This window comes from Brassica oleracea, chromosome C4, assembly GCF_000695525.1.
Source record: "Brassica oleracea var. oleracea cultivar TO1000 chromosome C4, BOL, whole genome shotgun sequence".
NCBI classification, from domain to species: domain Eukaryota; kingdom Viridiplantae; phylum Streptophyta; class Magnoliopsida; order Brassicales; family Brassicaceae; genus Brassica; species Brassica oleracea.
The window spans coordinates 18,152,376-18,172,454 of NC_027751.1; the positions used below are offsets into that span (position 1 = coordinate 18,152,376).

At 32.0% G+C, this 20,079-nt stretch overlaps 3 protein-coding genes across 3 annotated transcripts; 2 read left to right on the forward strand and 1 right to left on the reverse strand.

Moving 5' to 3' along the window:
- Positions 1–4,449: 4,449 nt before the first annotated feature.
- Positions 4,450–6,797, reverse strand: LOC106337595 (uncharacterized acetyltransferase At3g50280). Its single transcript, XM_013776702.1, has 2 exons — positions 6,207–6,797; positions 4,450–5,456 (listed from the first exon to the last, which is right to left on the reverse strand). Exons 1-2 carry the CDS (start codon positions 6,657–6,659, stop codon positions 4,569–4,571), a joined length of 1,341 nt encoding a protein of 446 aa, XP_013632156.1. The 5' UTR covers positions 6,660–6,797; the 3' UTR covers positions 4,450–4,568.
- Positions 6,798–7,274: 477 nt separating this feature from the next.
- Positions 7,275–8,934, forward strand: LOC106336834 (proteasome subunit alpha type-1-A-like). The gene is made up of 2 exons (XM_013775776.1): positions 7,275–7,745; positions 8,255–8,934. The coding sequence occupies exons 1-2, from the start codon at positions 7,395–7,397 to the stop codon at positions 8,717–8,719; spliced, it is 816 nt and encodes a 271-aa protein (XP_013631230.1). The 5' UTR covers positions 7,275–7,394; the 3' UTR covers positions 8,720–8,934.
- Positions 8,935–12,213: 3,279 nt separating this feature from the next.
- LOC106338296 (plasminogen activator inhibitor 1 RNA-binding protein-like) lies at positions 12,214–14,173 on the forward strand. Its single transcript, XM_013777311.1, is given in 10 exon segments — positions 12,214–12,235; positions 12,797–12,872; positions 12,950–13,018; positions 13,098–13,215; positions 13,336–13,359; positions 13,361–13,470; positions 13,472–13,493; positions 13,575–13,625; positions 13,886–14,000; positions 14,082–14,173. Coding segments are annotated over 10 exon segments (699 nt in total).
- Positions 14,174–20,079: the final 5,906 nt, after the last annotated feature.

The following is a 20,079-nucleotide window of genomic DNA, read 5'->3' on the forward strand; positions in this document are numbered from 1 at the left end:
GAATCCCAGAAGCGAGGAAGCCAGAGGCTATGCTCTGACTACTACGACCAAGACGGAGAGATTCGAAGGTTGAGTGACGGACGCCGGGACGCCGGTTTGACGAATTGGAGAGGCATAGAGAAACATTTTCTAGAAGTTGGTTAAATCTAAGAGGAATCAATGAGTTTTGTGGAGATGCAGATTGAGTTCATCAAAGATGAGAATCATATATATATGATTTATATAAGGGCTACAAATCAGAAACATTTATGATCAAGCAATTTAAGATGTGGACATGAAGAGTTCACCGGTGAAAAAATAGATTACGAACAGACACATGACGCAACTCTGTAACTCAGACTTGTTTGAGACAGTGATGAAAAAAACCCGAACTCATGTTAAACGACAACAATTTACAATATGAGAAAACCATAATTGTTGCAAACTTGAGTTTTTTTTATATAACGTGATGAATCTCATTTAAAAATAAAACCATAACGCACTTGTAGGCCCGACCCTCAGAGGAAGCCGAAGAGGCAATAGCTTCCGACCTTCACAAATATATATTAGGTTCGACAATCAATGTACAAAATTTAGCTTAATGGTATAAATGTTGATGTTTATATCTCAATAACCCGGGTTCGAGACATGGACTTGACATTTTTTCACACTTTTTAAAAGTGGAGCCCATAAAACGCTGACGTGGCGCGCTGAGGAGTGAGCAAAAACTCATCTATTATAATATAGATTATGAAACTCATTATATTTCACGTAAAAGTATGTAACATTTACAATTTATAATGTAAGAACCTTCTTACTCTGCGCCTTGCGCGGGTCTTAGCCTAGTTAGATAGTGTAACAATCATTTCTTTAATTATATGTGTTTAATGGTTATAACTTATTAAAACAAAGAAGCAAAAATAGAACATGCACGAGGCTGTTTTTTAGCATGTGCAGGTGAAGCGATCGAACATGGTCTAAAATTTTAGAGGGCCCATAATTTTTTTGGTTTAAGTAATAGTTATAAATTTAAAATCATATATTTATAAAAAAAATCAGATAACTATATTTAAATTTAATTTTCGTAATTATTAACCAATAAATATAAATTAAAATTTTGATTTCGTTTATATAACCAACAAAATGCAATAAGTGATGAAGTAATTAACATTTATATCAGTTATATATTTTGGAAAGTAAATAATAGTTGTTGGTGTTTGTTTTAATATTCAACTAGATTTTTGACCCGCGCTTAAAAAGCGCGGGTTCTATTTTTGTTGTTTTATCAACAAATAGATCGATAAATCTTTTATTTTGATTATATAAAATGTCACATGATCAATTTTCAATTATGCGGGTCAGTTATTTGTTACTTAGTTATATAAAAATGGTGGATATATGAATAGTTGAATATTTCTATAAATTAAATATAAGTCATATGATTTGATTATATAGAATAAGAAACTTTATAGTTTGTACAGTATGAAGAAATTGTGTTTTTTAAAATGTCTCACACAACCGTTTTATGTTTGTAAATAAGTTAAAGAATGGTTGTATTTTTAGACATATAAAGCTGTCCAATTTTTTTTTAGTTTTATGATAAAGTCTTAAAATCATTTAGTTAGAAAATTTCAATATCTAATATTACTTTTTAAATTATTGGAGATTTTAATTTATTTGTTATTATCAAAAATGTTTATAGGCTATGAAATGGATTATAAATAAACATAACCCATTTGATTAATTAACAGATTTGGCTATCAAAAGTTTATAGGCTACGCTTCTCAGATTACCAAAACAGTTTGATATCGCAAATATTGTGGAGTTAGAAGAATATTCTGATTATAAATTTGGAATAATATCCTGGGTGTACCTTCGTTTTAGATTATAAACGGGTATTAATAATGGGGTATATTCGCTTGCTTAAATCAAAGGTACGTGTAAATCAAGGTAACATCATAATCCTTAAGCATGAATTTAGGTTTTATCTAAGTATATTGTTGTAGTTATATAAGCCCAAAGAAGTTAATTATTTAAGCCCGATTGTAGATTTCATTTAAGTATATAATTCTCTTGTTTTAAAAGTGGCGGTGAAACTAATACGTCCAAATCAAAGTCCATTTAAATTTAATGATAAGCCCAAATTTCGAATGACAATAATGCCATTAATGATAATTTTAATTTGTTCATAAAAGTAAGGTCAAAATTGGAAAACTTAAGTATTTCATTAAGGGTAAAAAATGGGAATGATCCCCTTTTAATGGTATTGATGTAAATTTGGAAAGTTAATATTCTAGTTTTATTATGTTTAGGAAACTATTATTAATTAGTGATTATAAATAAGGAGAGAAATATATAATTTTTCAGCCATTTTTACAAAAAAACAGTAAACATAAAGGAAAAAAAAGACTAGACACTTTTGTCGAGAAGAAAAATCAAGAGTCTCCAATTTTTTTTTTAACCAAATCAAGAGTCTAAAGTTTTTTGTCTAACCACTATCCAGGTCTATTGCTCTATTAATTTTTTTTTTATAGATTATGACTCTTGATCGTTGATATGCCAAACCTCTTCGAAACAAGCAACTCCTACTCAAAAGTCCGACTACCATACAAACCCCTATTACCAACACATCCATACAACCCATTTTCCAAAACCAATAACCCTAAAAGAACTCCAAAACTATATCAATCGCAATAGACACTTTTTTCGAGAAGAAAAATCAAGAGTCTCCAATTTTTTTTTAACCAAATCAAGAGTCTACAGTTTTTTGTCTAACCACTATCCATGTCTATTGCTCTATTAATTTTTTTTATAGATTATAACTCTTGATCGTTGATATAAAAAAAATTCAAAAAAAAAAAGAAACTTGAAAATGTACATAAGGAAAAAAATATACATGCCTTTATGTTACATGAACATAAGGAAAAAAATATACATGCCTTTAACTATTTAAATCAACTAATCTGTTTGACGGGATAGTCCCGTGGAAATATATGAACTTTTGGTTTGGAAGAACATGTTCTATGACAAAAAAAATGTTCTATGAGATCGTACGCAAGGCATACTACATGCATATTTTTCCATAACATTTTTCCGCACTTTCTAAGAAACCAGCTAATTACAAGCTCATCACTGAGTTGTGGTCTTTATCCAAACATGTATTTAATATGTGTGTGAAATTTTACTTACATTTCATATTTTTAATAATTTTATACATGAACTTTAAAAATATAAAAATTAAATATTGTCTTAAATTTATGAAATGCTAATGTATCTTTGACGTATGAAATATTACAAAATAGTGAGGTCTGTTGAGTCCAAAAAAAAAAGAAAACTATTAAGGAAATCTTTTTAAATGAAAACCCTTTAACAAAAAAAAAATCTTTTTAAGAAATATTTGTTTTAAGAATACCTTAATGATATGTATTCTTAATTTATAGGTTTTAGAAAAGTGTCGTAAACTTATTTTATAAAGGTTTCTCGATTTATATAGTGCTTTATAATTTTCAAAACGTTAAATAAATATTTTTTATTTTATATAGATTCAAAATCCGCGTTTTTATGACTATCCGCTCCGGATCCGCTCCGAAAATAGGATATCCAGGGTGCCCGGATCCGAATCCGGATAGTAAAATCTTGGATCCGTCCAAACCGAATCTGAATCCTAATATCTTAATTTTTAGGTCCGGATATCCGGATCCGTATTTTTAAAACACATTAAAATTTTAAATTTCATTAATATTTATATTTGATATATTAATATTTATACATGAATTAATCTTATAATATTATATTTTAGTTTTTACAATATTATAGACATATATAAATATATTTATAAATATTTGATTTATATATTATATTATGAAAATAGTATTTTTTTAAATATTATTTTTAATTATTTTTACGGATCCGGATCCGGATATCCGCGGGTAATAGAATATCGGGACGGATATCCGAAATCCGGATATCCGGAAACTACGAATCCGGATCCGGATATTAAGTTCACGGATCCGACGGATCCGGATCCGGATCCGGGTACCCCGAATTTCCCGGATATCCGGATCCGTCCCAGGCTTAGCTAGAGATATATTGGAGAAGAAATAATTCTTCTTTTTTTCTGAACGACGAAACATTTTGAATATTTCGACCGCTAGTCATAAAAACGCTGATTTAAATGCAACTTTTTTTTAAACAAAAAAAAAATTCTTTCAAATTAATAAAATATTTGCAAAATTGTTGATGGAAATTTTAATCACAAAATATTCCCCACTTTAGTTTACAAAAAAAAAAAAAATATTCCCCACTTTCGAAGCATGGATTAATGTATTGTGATGAAGATTTGCTTTTTGCCTTAAGTTTTTCATTGAAGCTTAAAAACTAGAAACTTTTTTGGGAACGTACGCATAAATTTTGCATAACATATTCCGCACTTTGCAGATCCCAGAGACGAGCTATTAGTAGACAAAACAAAACTAGAAGCTTGTGCTTGAATGAAAATGATGGTGAACATATTGAGGTGAATAGTAAGAAAGGAGATGGTGATAAACAAATTACAAAAGTTGAAAAACTGGGAAGAGCTTGTTCATTTATCAAATAGAAACAAGAGACATGAAATCTTCATCTGATTCCAAAGCTTTCATAAACTCTGGAGCAAGACATACCTCTAAATCTATGCTTCCTCCTCCTTCTCTTCCCGGGTAAGCTGATACTTTCCCATCAAACTTATGCGCGTAACCACTTCTAAGCGTCAATGCTTTTCCCATCCCAAATTCACAACCATATTTGTTGAACCTCGGTGAGCTTCCCATCATAACGCTCATCGGTTCAAAAAGCCGATCAGTTTGGTACATGAAAGGAGACTTCAACCAGTGATCAATCATCTGAGATACCTTTTCACTAGTCTGTTCTGCTACCACTTGATGCAATTTCAAAGCAGCCCATCCAAGATCATTCTCCAACAGCTCACCGGCTTTTGCAGCTGTTCTCAAAGCAGAGATGCAATTTCCAAAGTAATCCCTGGGAAGTGGTGGATACATCCTTCCTCTGTTGTCAGCAGCAAGTCTACAACTTGTTTCTTGTTCAAGGGGTAATCTTCGTGCCCTAGTTATGCATCTCCATATAAACGCGGTTAGCGATTGGAGCGATGAGATTGAGGTTGTTCCGCACATTTGGTTAACTTTGCCTTTAAGGACTCTTGTTGTTTCTGATGAAAAACAGAATATTCTCTCCTTTAGAAGTGGAGATTTGTAACGTCTGATAAATTCATCAGGATGGCTATAGGGAAGGCTGTAGAGGGGACCATATCCTTGAGGGATATAGCGGTTTAAGACCGGTGGATTCTTAAGACACAAGGATTCAGTTTTGTTGCTTTCTTGTGCTTGGAAGATCTCGGACCAAGCATTAAAGAAGTTCCAAAACGAAGTTCCATCTCCCATCGTGTGGTTCATCGACAAAATTCCATCTTGTAATTCTGTCACCTACACAAGGGTACAGTAAATCAGTGTTCAAGATTCTCAAACTTGTTTATTTTAAACAAGACAGTGAATCACCTTGGGTGCAACTGGATTAGCATTTTTTGGAATATAACTGTTTGGAATAGTCCATTTCTCAAGATTCCAAAATTAAACCACCATTTACATGGAATTAGGAAATAAACTTCATTCCACTAATTCATGTTACTACCTCTTTTCATCATTGTTCTATTATATATTAATTTTTAATTTTTGAAAAATGTATGAAACACTGTAAAAGGTTATTTTTATATCATATATTAGTAGGTTAGGTTTATATCATATATTAAGAATACTAATTAATAATTTGATTTAAATTATAGTTCCTTTTCATTCCATTATGTTCCTCTAAAAGGTTACCATTTATGTTGCAAAATGCTTTCCAGCGATTACTCGTTCCAATTTGTAACTTCCTTCATTCCATTTGTTGACATTCCGTTTTATTTAATTCCTTTGATTCAGAGTATTCCTAAATCATGTAACCAGTTACAGATGTCTAATCTATAACTGGTGCAACCCAAACCATAACACATCCAAAAACCAAACCCAGGAAAAAAGCTAAAACAAATTATATTTTGTCACCTACTTAAATTATTAATCATAGTTAAGAAGATAACCCGATTTTATTTGAAAAATAATTTGTATACTAATCTAAACACGTTCACGGGTACACCTTATCAAACCAAGGTAACAAGGTTCAAAGGGGTATATACGAACCTGGACTGATAAGAGACTCATGGTGTGTCCATCATGATTCACAGCTCTGTGGTGGTCAAAGAAAGAATGAACAAACAATGGAACATGTGTGGGGCCAGCAATGTCTGCTACACATAAATCTGAGGTCGCATATATGAAGCCAGCACCAGGGCTGTTGTTACAATCGACAAAAACTGAATATGATTTGGGTTTTTCGGCTTTTGGAGGTGAGAGGCGACCAACTAGAGGGTAGAAATGGACGAGCGTGGCGGCTAGAGATTCTCTCAGCTTCTCAAGCAGAGTATAAATAGAGTAAAGAGGCTTGTGAAAGAGGAGACCCTTTTGGATGTAGTGAACTGAGAGCAATGCGTAGTCCCATGGGGACAAATAGTATGGTTGCTTTGATTCTTCTGGGATTGTTTTGGGTTTCAAGGAGCATTTTGAGACGATTTTTACTGATGAAGAAGAATTCATTATGAATTTGTCTAGTCTGAGATCTTAGATCGACATAATATAAGGAATAGTAGAGAGCCGTGTTGGTTGGAACTTGGGAAATGTCATTTGCCCTCCTCTGGTTTGGAGCTTCTGAAAACTGGAGGAATCTTCCTCTGAAGACTTTGACCATAAAAGAGGTCATAAAAGAGGTCGAATGAAAAGAAAAAACACAAATAATACGATGGTACCGCTAAATAATAGAGAAATTATTTATGATAGCCTTTTTTATTAGTTTAATTTTATCAAAAGAGCTTTTAAAAAAATAAATAGATTTTTCATTAAAGAATAAATATATATTTATATTCTTAGAAAGTTTTGGGAGTGGAGTTTAAAATTTTAAAAATTAAATAAATAAATATTAAAATTTTTAAAATAAATTGAAAAAGATAAAAAAAATTGGAAAAAAAATTATAAAAAGTTCGAATTTTAAAATATATAATTCGAAACTATATTTTATATATTTATATAAATCAAGGAAGCGAAGAATCTTGTAGATTTCCTAAAATCATATCCAATGAAGCCAATATTAAGACTAACATAAAAAGTAAGCCCATCAAAGTGATTTAAGCCCATTTTGTTTTAGTTAGAAGAAAGAGAGAGAGAAAAAAAAGAGGATCCATGTTCCAAGGCTTGAAGGAAAAGAAAAGTTTCTACTGACTGCTCTCTCGTTTCTATAAACCCTTTGCGATCGACGAAGCAAGATCAAAGAAGAAGATGTTCAGGAATCAGTACGACACAGATGTGACGACATGGAGCCCAACAGGTCGTCTCTTCCAAGTAGAATACGCCATGGAAGCAGTGAAGCAAGGCTCCGCCGCAATTGGACTGAGATCTAGCTCCCATGTCGTCCTCGCATGCGTCAACAAAGCCCAATCTGAGCTCTCTTCTCACCAGAAGAAGATCTTCAAAGTGGATGACCACATAGGCGTCGCAATAGCTGGACTCACAGCCGATGGACGTGTTCTCTCCCGTTATATGAGATCGGAATCAATCAATCACTCCTTCACCTATGAGTCTCCACTTCCCGTTGGTCGTCTCGTCGTTCATCTCGCTGATAAGGCCCAGGTTAGTCTCAGATTTGGGGATTTCTGAAAGCAATCTCAATTTTGTGTCAGCTAAGTTTCACTCATTAGCTTCTTGGATTGAACTAAAAGCTTTAAGACCTCCTTTGATTGAGTTGAAATTTTGCATGATCTTGGATACAAAGGCTTACCTAATATATATTTACTTTACATTTTTCTGTGGTCTGTCATTAATTGATTGGGGTTTGATTAAATAAATGAAGATAAGTATTTGCTTTGCATCCAGTATCTCATTTGCTATTCAAAACCAAGCTTGGAGTTCATTCTCACCCCAATAACCTCTTTGTTGGTCATTACTGCTGCTATATGTTGTTTGTAATTATGTGCTGCATTTCACTTTTGCTGCACCTTTAGCATATGGTCTTTTAAATTTGCTGTTGTGTTTACCACTGCATAAATGCTTTTCACATCATGTATAACCAAACTGATTTGTTGCGGTTTGCTTAAGCTGGTAATAGGAATAACTGTGTTTTGTTGTCTTGATGGAGACAGGTCTGTACCCAACGATCATGGAAACGGCCCTATGGCGTGGGTTTGTTGGTAGGTGGATTGGATGAGTCTGGAGCCCACCTTTACTACAACTGCCCTAGTGGAAACTACTTTGAGTATCAAGCTTTTGCTATTGGATCTCGTTCACAAGCCGCCAAGACCTATCTGGAACGCAGGTTTGAGAGCTTTGCGGATTCTTCAAGAGAAGATCTGATCAAAGATGCTATCTTGGCTGTTAGGGAGACACTCCAAGGAGAAACACTCAAGAGTTCTCTCTGCACCGTATCTGTACTAGGAGTCGGTGAGCCATTCCACTTCTTGGACCAAGAAGCTATACAGAAAATGATTGACACATTTGAGAAAGTACCAGAGGAAGAGGAAGGTGAGGCCGAAGTTGCTGCACCAGCAGAACAGGGTGGTGGTGCTGATGGTTTAGGTGACCAAGACGTGGCTCCAATGGAAATGTAAGGCTTTTGTGTCTAACGCTGGAATCGTTTTAAATCGTGTTAGTTGGATTTTCGTTGGATCATTTTTATATGAATCATTTGCAAATTGGCTGTGGCTTTTAGATTTTATGCACGAGAACCTCGTGAGATGAAATCACTGGGTTATATCAACTTAAAAGCTACCTTTTAGACTATTGTATTTTGCTCTTTTGATTTAAATCTGTTTATGACTTCCTATCCCAATTGTTATGTCCGGGCTATGTCAAGTTTTAATTGATTTAGTGCCACAATGCCCGAATGTAAGTTAAGAATAAGGAGGCACACAAAAATTCTCGCCATGGAACGCTTCAGACCTTGGATCGACTGAGACCACCAGTCTTGGACGGCGGTCCTGAGCTAACGTTGGCAACCAAAAGTACAAACTATTTTTGTACAGTTGACCTGTATGATCCATCGGTGTAATTGTACACTTAGATGTGGTACGGTCCGGTCCTTCTTGAAGTAAGTCATGGTGGATGCGCTAGTGATTCCTGTCATTTTTCCTATTTTGGACCAAAGAGAGAGCAAAGAATGTTCAAATTTAGTAGTAATCAATATACTTTACGCAAAAATCAGTGCACGCTGGTGTAGCGAGCGATCGGCCCTGCAATCCGGGACCAACTAACTGTTTGTGTGTTACCCGGATGGATAATTGCTAAGAAGCCATTTTCTCAATGTGGAAGTAAAGAAAAAAGCTGAAATGGTGGCTTGTAAACTCCACATTTGTTCCTAGAGAATACTTTTGCTATACTCTTCTTAAGTTTCAGACTTCAGAGAATACTATCTCAATATAATTATTCAATCGCAAATCATTCTTCTGTAACTCTGTAAGCGTAGAATCACCCTCAAAACATATTTGTCAGAAATAAAGCTTCACTTATTTAACCTCGAGTTTCCTCTGCAAAGCATACAAATCTATTTATATAAAATCATGTTTGCTCTCTCCTTAGAGAGACACATAGGATGCCACATAGGAAAGTCATTTTATGGCGTTTTGACACGTGTCCAATAGGAAAACTGCAGCGTTTCATTAAACTTTAACATCTTGGGCTCATCGAACCCTACGACTGCAACGAAGAACGTGGAAACGGCTGTGTTCATAAGCAGAGGAGGAGAAGAGGCTTCGATGGACGATGAATCAGATCTACTCCATATGCAGATGGCTCATCTGCCGCTGCGTCTCCGGCTTCGCCGCTGCGTCTCCGGCTGCCTCATATGGTGTCGACATCTGTCCCTTACGTTGCTTTTTACTTATTCTTCATACTTGGGTTTTTACATTACAAGAAAGAGGTGGAAGGAGCTACAAGCCTACGGCCTGTCGGTGGAAGGAGCTACGAGCCTACGGCGGTGATGGAAAATGGCAAAGGCGGTGGCTTTGGAAGAAACAATGGTGTTCAATAGCAAAGATAGTGAATGTAAGCATCATAAGTTCGGTTGTCTTCTCCCAAAAAGTCAGATCTGAAACAAGGAGATGAAAGCATCAAGCTGAACGATTGACACAATAAAAAGAATAAAAAAGGCGAAAGAAGAGAAACGTACCAAAGAAAAGAAAGGTGGAGATCTCATGAGTTAATGTAGATACTGGATTTGTAAGGAAATAATATATGATTAACGAAGGAAAAAAATAAAAGAAATCAAGGAAAGATCAAAGTATAAAGAGAGATTTTGAAGAAGTTAAAGGAAAGACTTGGAGAAATTGAAGAAAAAAGATTGCAGGAGAAGAGTAAGAAGGAAATGAAGAAGAAAATAAAAGAAGTTAAGGAAAAGATCGTTTAATGAATAAATCAACTATGAAATACAATTGTGAATTATTTTTTTATATATCTAATATAACAATTAACGAAGTTTCTCAGAAAATAATTAAAAATCAAAATAAAATTAGACGGTAACTGTTCACATACATTACCGAGAAACTCCGATAAGTTTTAACAAAAACTAATTCATAATTTTTGTGTTTTAGAAATTTCATTTTGCTTATTATCATAATACAGGTGGAACCAACTTTTTTAAATGTAAAACAATTACATATTCATGACAATCTTTTAAATGGTAAGATGAATCATATGATTTCTGATAAAATTAACAAAATATAAATAATGAAAGCCAATATATTTTAAGCTGAACAAAAATTAAATTATTAGATGGAAACTAAAAATCAAAATATCTTATATTGATTATTGTATCCGTAAAGTAACAAACGAAGACCTTGAATTTTTGGACGAAAAAATCATACTCATTACCACATACTTCCAAGCCCAACATAAAGAAATCCTAATTTAACCAACCCATATGTATACGCATAATCTATTACATTCAACCAAGAAACCCACAGAAACCTCACCAAAACTATAGAGTATTCTATATGGTCCGAACTCTTAAAACAATACACAACCACCCCTACATAACGTACATGATCTAAAAAATAATAAACCATCTACGCCCTAACATACATACGTAAAAACATCAAAGTAATTATAATCCTACTTTCAAATCTTAACATAAAAAATACAATATAGTTATATACATTATACGGCTATCAAATTGTATATGAAAAATAACATGTTTAAATCATTGGTTGAACTTTTTTTTGAAAAAAATTGTATGTATATTAAACAAAGATTGCAAACTACAAACTTAGTTGGCCCGATAAAAATAATTTTGAAATAAACAAAAAAGATGGTTTATGTAAAACCTAAATGATCAAAAAAGAAGAAGATCAAAATGAACAATTAGTTAATTTCTAACTCATATCATTAAATCTATAATTTCAAATAATAAAACCCACAACAAACTATGAGTTCTAACATTTCAAATTTAATACAAAAAAGTAAAAAAATGGTTTTAAATTTCTATACTATCTTATTTTTATAATCAATTCATATATATATATATATTCAAATAAAATGCAAACACAATTAAATTGAAAATTTGAACAAACTCCCGCGCGGTTTGAAATGTTGAAAGACTATGATTTCATTATGAAAAGTAATTACTCTTATAACATACACAAAAACAATTGTCCACAATCTAATCCTTCCGAATCCAAAATATTACAAACCACAAATAACACACCGAATATGGGATTAAGTTTTTGTTTTAAAAAACAACATGAAAACTATTTGAAGCCTACACATCATATCAATGCCACAACTTTTAATTTAGAAACAACTATTGTAAACAAGCAAAATATATCTTATCACATATAATCTCTCCTTACTTAAAATTTTCTAGAAGACATAAATCATTAAACATCACTTGCAAATACAGACTTAAAATACAAACCACAAAATCATACAAAAACTAATAACATAAATCACAAGAAAAGTATATTCCGCCCGTAGGATGGGCGGACCGACCCTAGTCTATAATATAATGAGCCAGTTGAGTCTTTTCCGAGGTGACACGTCAGCAACTCATTTATGTTTGTGGGTCTCACGTTTACATAAAGTCTCTCTGATATTTTAGATTTCCTGAGATATGGGGGTGATTGGTAGTTGCTGTAGGTGCTGTCCACAACCATATTTATTTCTAGAGCACCAAATTCAGAGCAATCAAGCTTTAACTTTTTTTTGAAACAACAGCTCTCGAAATAACCTACAGCTGTGAAAATGCTATGTAGAGCCAAATATCCAAAGCAATTTTTTAGTGCTTTCCATAAAATTCTACTGAAATGTAAAGCCATTACCAATGGTTGAGACGAGACGTAGCTCTTCACTTCCAAGCGTTTCTGTTCTTCTTCTTCATCCCCTGAACCGTGTCTTCATCATCTCTACGCTCTACCAAGCGATCTAAGGCTAAGATCGATGCTGCTATTGAATTTGTACGTTAGTTCTTGTCCGAATCTGAGTTTTTTTTGGTTTCAGATCTAATTTTTGATTTTTTTTATAGCTTAGGCGGCGGCGGCGGAACCGGCGGGGTCTTCCTCGGTGAGCCTGTGATGGAGATCTATCCTGAAGCCGATACACAAAACTGATGTGCCTGTGATGGAGATCTATCCTGAAGCCGATACACAAAACTAAATCTAATTGTTTATTGAATCTCAATCGATTTATTTCAATAGTAAATTTTGGTGGTGAAGCTGGTGACAGTGAACTTCCTCGAAGGACATTCGAGCGTCATAGTGGAACTGGCAGAGAGTCTGTCCTAACCTCATTCAATTTTTGTCGTTGTTGTTGCATTAATCTTTGAAGGTTAATCTTTAAGTTTTGTGAAGGGGTGACATCAAAAGCGAAGAAGCTGGTCGTGGAAATTGGGGAACACCAGGAGAAGAAGTTGTTGTTGTGTAAGCATTTTCTGATGTTTTATCTCATAGTAGTGATTGTGAAATTGGATTAAAAAAGAAACTCTGGTGTCTATTTTAGGGAGACTGAAGAAGTTGCTGGTGTTGAGACTGAGAAGCCTGCTGGTGATGAGGTTGCTGCTGATGCTAACAAGAAGAACACTGCTGAAGTGGAGGAGCAGAAAGAGTCTGAAGATAAGGTAATCAGATGAGTTAAGAGAGATGTTAGGTTGCTAGATTAGGACATGAAACTGAACTTACTCTTGTCTCGGCTTTTTTCTTTATTATCATTCAATGCTTATTGGCTTGTGGTTTGGTAGGAAATGACTCTGGATGAGTATGAGAAAAATACTTGAGGAGAAGAGAAAAGCCCTTCAGCCTCAGAACAACTCTGAAAGGAAAGTTGATACTAAAGTGTTTGAATCAATGCAAAAACTCTCAAACAAGAAGAAGTCTCGATGAAATCTTCATCAAGTTGGTAAGACATATTACCTCCCTGTCTTGTCGACTAGAAACACTCTTAACCGGTTCTGAACCTTGCATTTGATCTATCTCCCAGGGTTCTGATAAGGAAAAACACAAAGATGACAAAGAAGACAAGGCTAAGAAGGTTTACATTGTTGTCTGAATGAAAGAGTTTGTAGAAGTCAATAAGTTTGCTTATGGATGTGTTCTGTGGTTTACAGGCTGTTAAAATCAACGAGTGTTTGAAACCAGATGAGGGTGAGAACTACTACTGAGGAGGAGGTCGTGGTGGTCGTGGAAGGGGACGTGGTGGTCGTGGTGGTCGTGGAAGGGGACGTGGTGGTCGTGACGGGGAAGGTGCTTCTGGTGGTGGATTCGATTATGGATGTGTTCTGTGGTTTACAGGCTGTTAACATCAACGAGTTTTTGAAACCAGGTGAGGGTGAGAACTACTACCGAGGAGGAGGTCGTGGTGGTCGTGGAAGGGGACGTGGTGGTCGTGGTGGTCGTGGAAGGGGACGTGGTGGTCGTGGTGGTCGTGGAAGGGGACGTGGTGGTCGTGGTGGTCGTGGAAGGGGACGTGGTGGTCGTGACGGGGAAGGTGCTTCTGGTGGTGGATTTGATGGTTACCGTAGTGAAGCTGCGCCTGCCATTGGAGATACTGCTCAGTTCCCATCTCTTGGGGGCAAGTAGGATCCATCCTTGGAAACTTGTGATGTCTCCTTCAGTTTTCTTCATCAAGACTGAAGTGTTTCATGCTGAGTGTTTGCCGGTCTGTTGTTGTCAGGTGTAAATTGTTAGTTGTCGTCAGTTTTTAGAGTTTCTGCAAACTTATGCCTGACCTGTCTTTTTTTTTAAACGTTTGAAACAATACCCTTTTCTATTTTGGTTTACCACTTAGTCTTTATAGTTGTTTGTTGTCTTCTCAATATGCTTTTTTTTCACTCCACTCATCGTCTCCCATCTCTCTTGATTTCTTATATACTGATTACGTCAAAATCTCAAGCGATCATAACCAAAATTAGATGAACCACTATAAAAAATGAGCCCCCAAAAGAGATACCAACATCTGGTTGTCTCATTCTGTCCATCTCCACGTTGATTTTATTATCTCTCTGTTCTAAAATGATTACCGATGCGGTGATGCTATTTCTGACCCAGCTGTGGTTGATGGCATATGCTACTTTTGACGATATTCGCCCTTGCCAATTTTCAAAGGAGATTAGTGGTCGTCATCTCTGTTTCTGAGATTCACGTAACATCATGGGTATCATCCTCTTACTTTAAGATGAGAAGGTATGAACATCATGACCCTCACACCAACTCATTAATTCATTACCATATTCTTAGCTTTGAACCAAATCGTTTTTTATTTTAGACATGGCGAATTCATAGGTTTTCTAATTTGATTCTTGATCATGAAAAGTTATTTAAGTATATATACTTAAAAATATGTAACCTTCTGTTTAGAATATGTGACTAATAACGTCTTCACTCATTGTCCACATCATATTGTAATCCATGGCTTCATTTCAGCTTGACTTTTTTGTCTACCACAAATCATTTTCAACAAAGTCCACTAAAAACTATAAAAATAAATAATTTTGTAACTATATAATTTTATAAATTTCTAGAGTTATTAATTTAATTAAAAAATAGTATACTACAATTCTATATTTTTGAAGCTAATTTTGGATAAAATAAAAAAAAATTAATTTATTGTTCGTATAAATTGTTAAATTTTTAAATCCGAATTTTATACATTTTTTCTTACGCTATTTGATTTATATACTAACAACTACCTAAGTAAACACTAACCAATCCCTTAAACTTCAGCTTTTGAACAAGGAAGCGCTAATAATGTTAATGTCCATCAAATCATTACGAAGATAAGATAATAAAATATCAACACATATGAATTCGCCGGTCATTCTTATATCACCTTAATCAAACTGTGTGATTTCCGATGTTCCATTCATCACCATAATAAACAACACAGAAAATCAAAAGTTAAAAAAAAAACGACAACAACCCATACACAACACTACACAACTCATCAAACAATGTATCCGGCCCCCGCGCATGCCCCCAGTAACTCTAATAGATAGCTAATACAAGTTCAGTTAGAGATTAAAAATAAACATTCCAATAATCAATACTATTAAAACACTTTTGATCTACTTGCAAATAATCTAGGTTGTACCATAACATTTATTTAAATTTCTATTTTCTTTCTACAATTACCTTAGATATTATTAAATAGATATCATATCTCGCCTATTATTTTAACATTTTCAAAATAAAATATCTAAAGAGATATTCTTAAATATCTTTTTTTCTAAGATAGCATTTTAATAATATATTTTAATATCTTTGTTATTTAAAATGTATATATACATTTTTAATATTTAATTTTAAATAATAAATTTCATAATCAATATTAACTATAATTATAAACGAATATTAATTAATTTTTTATTTATAGAACAAGAAATAACATTACTATATTATTTATATTCATAATTAAATTACTACACCAATTAATAAATATAAAGTAACTAAATCCATTTATTAACAATTTTATACATTATAAATTTAAATAATAACATATATTCATGAATTTTACAACATACTTCAGTTTATTAAAACAAAATATTAAATTAAGATATATAGACTAATAAATAATTTTATATTAATATACATATTTAAATTAGAATATTAAAAATAATTCAATATATTTACCAAGTATGGTAGGATTGAATGACATATAGTTAATTTATATGATAATAAAAATAATATTGTGATTTAAAGACGGATTGAATAACATATAGTTAATCAAATATATATATTCGATAAAATAAATATTAATTGTTAGCCACTATTAATATTTAATGATATGATGGAACATGTTATTATTGATATTTTTATGAGTATAGTTTTACAGGTTATTCCAACAAACATGTAAAATATTTATCAAGTATAAAACTAACTGAACAAAACATAAACCACATTTTGAGTTAGGATTCGTTCAGTTATCCTTATTTGAAATTTTGTTTCTAATTTATATCACATCATAGGTCTCCTTCTGGAAAATTTGTAAATAAGGATCGGGTTCGGATATAACACATCAGTTTGGTTCTAATTTGTATCATATGCTAAAATCCATAAAGTAACTTTATATCGTTCGGATTTGGGTTATATTGGTTTTGGTTTGGATATATCGTAAGTTAAATCCAAAATTTAGAAGGCAAAAATAAGAAATAAATACTTATTTATATACAATTGGATATTTAAGGTACTTATTTAAATTTTAAATACTTATTTTTAATATCATTGAAAATAAATATATAATTAAATATTTGAAGTACATATTTATGTATCAAATATTTATATTTGTGATTAATTTGGACTTTTGTTGTTTAGATTACACATTTTTCAGATAATAATACTTCGAGTTTATATATGTTTTCTACCACCCTACAAGACCCACTCTGGTATTATATTTTGAATCGGTACGGATCAAGTTTTTATTTGAATTTAGTTCAGAATTCGGGTAATGGATTTTTTATCCAGACCTATTTTAAATAAAGAAAAATACGATTAAATAAAAATACGATTAAATAAAATAGAGTCACTATTTTTATCTACCATAAAAATTCTTGTGTTAGACCACTATCTAGAATTTTAACAAAATTTTATAAATTTACTCATATGAGATATTTTCAAAAAAAAAAAAAAAAATATAGATCTAAACAATAACATTTCCAACAGAAGCCAAATACATTTCTATTATACATTTATTGTTCATTTTCTTACTATATTTAATCTAGACCAGATTTTACGTAAATTTTTAGGTAATTAATTTTGAAAGGGATAAAATTAAATAGTATAGGCTAATTATTTTTTTAAATTATCATATTAATTTTTTATATATAACAAAATATATAATAATTTATTAGTTGTATCATTTTATGTTAGATTTTTGTAGTAAAAAAAAATACCAAATTGATATATAATACACAAAATAAATTAACTAAGTTTATTCACATAAATATAATTTTTTAAAAATTAGTACAAGTTCATCAAAAATAATATGATTAATACAATTTCATCAAAAATAAATATAAAATTTTAAAATAACATTATATGCAGAAATGAAAAATTGATATAAATAATATTTTAAAAGTAAACATATATCCACACGGATGTGCGGATTCAACACTAGTTACGGATGTGCGGATTCAACACTAGTTGATGTTTGAAAAAGAGTACCCATTCAGTTTTACAAGAGTGTTATTGTGACACTTTTTGCTTGTTACATAAAATTTTGGTTCTCGGAAATCAATACAATTGTTTTAAGAAAATGCTAATTCTAACCTCGTATCAAATTTACCAAATAGGATGTGATAAAATTCAAGACGTCATTTTATAGTTATTATTAACTGAGTTTCGTAGACCAGTGGTGGAGCCAGTGCGTTGGCAAGGGGGTCAATTGACCCTGGTGGATTTCTGATTTTTAAAACATTTACGTGTATTTTTCTGTAAAAAGCTGGAAAATACTGCATATTTTTGGTAATTGACCCCTACAATTTTTTTTAATTGACCCTATAATGTATAATAATTATGGACTGATCGTCGTAAACTTTTTTCCTACCTCCGCCGCTGTCGTAGACTCGTTATGTTGTTGAACGTCAGATTGACACCTTTTAAAAAAAAAAAAAAATTTTTTTGAGAGAGGGCTTACCTTTTTAATATTTTTTTTATTTTCAATTAAATAAATCTATAGAAAGCTTTCAAGAGTCACTTTTACTCATGGTAAACGTAAATATGACTAAACGATCTAATCAAAATTTGCAGGTTTTAGGACAAAACAAATCAAAGTATGGAAGAGAAATGCATGGTGTCTATGCTAAAGTAGGGTTATCCATTTGATCTAAATAATTTTCGTGAAGAAGAAGGGCTTCCACCAAAAAGAAAAGAAATTCATCAACTTGATGTTGATGACAAATTGGTGCATGCTTTTGATCTAAATAAATCACTTCACGACGAGGAAGAACTTCATGCTACTAAGGAGATGCAAAGTATGGTAACAGAGATAATTAAAATTTTATCTTCTAAAATATTTTCACTGATAAATACAATGATAAGGATAGCATGATTTACTTGCAAGAGTTTCTTATAATAGCATAAAACTCTTCCGACTTTCTAACAATAACTTGACACTAAAAGTTAGTGCCTACTGTCATGTTACATTCCTATGTAGCGAAACAAGACTTCAAATAATTCCTTGGCTACACATGTTATTAAGACTACAATTATAACAGGTACTATAGAGTCGGTCAAAAGGTATTAATATCTAGAATGTTTGTTACTCAGCAAAAAATAAGATTTCTATTTAAGATGCGGCGTAAGCAATTTCCACATGCTGTTGCTTTCGATATGACCATAAACAAGAGTCAATGTCAATCACTGGACAAAGTTGGTTTGTTTCACCGAAACCTGTTTTTCTCACGGACAACTATATATAGCAATTTTCAAAATTAAATCAAATGCTGGTCTTACAATACTTATTAATTAATGAAGAAGGCAAACCACAAAAGGCAACCAAAAATGTTGGGACTGATTGGTTGGACTTTATCTCTTTATTTTAGTTTTATTTATTTTGAAATCACTAAATTTTACCAATTTGCTGTAGCCTTACTTTTAAAAATTAAAGTCTACATCAAGTTTTTATTTAGTTTTACCAATCATGCTTTACCTTTATTTTTAAAGCTACAATAAAAAAATAAAACAAAAATTTTTCTTATGTATTTTAGGCAAAAACCCTGCATCTTCTTTTTATAGGCTGTAGAATCTGTAAATAAAAAAATATCTATAATATCAAATAAATTATATAATCATAATAAAAACTTTTATAAATATTTTAATTTTGAATTTGAGTGTTTTTAAAGTATTAAGATATTTAAATAATATAAATATTATTTACATATCACATTTTAAATTACAATAAATTTTGATAATTTATTAAAAAAATATTAATATAAATTATTTTAATTGATATAAAATAATAATTTTATATATACAACACATATTTCATATATTTTATTTTAAAATATCTACAGCCTACAACTTACAGCTACAACAAATTTAACTATAGCAAAAGTCTTTGCAGAAAAAGTCTACAGTAACAACTTTACGGTTACAGTCGATTTATCTACAGGTAAACATTTACAGCTAAATTTTTAAAGCCACAGTCGAACCAATCATCACCGTTGTTTATAAAGAAATTTTCCAAAACATTAATTAGTTTAAATTGTTATTTTTTAACTAAAGAATCATTTGGGCGTTTAGACCAACAACTTCGACAAAAATAATCACTTATGTTATTTTGTTTTACTATAATGTCATTTTATGTTATGCAACTTCCACCCACGAAAACGAAATTTTTTCTCAATTATTTTATTTTGTTACTTTACGAACTGTTAAATGATTACGGGTTTTAAAAAATTAATTGAAACAACATATTTAACCAAAATAATCAAAATATGATATTACAATCATAATTAACAACATTAACTAAAATTAATAACTTTACCAAA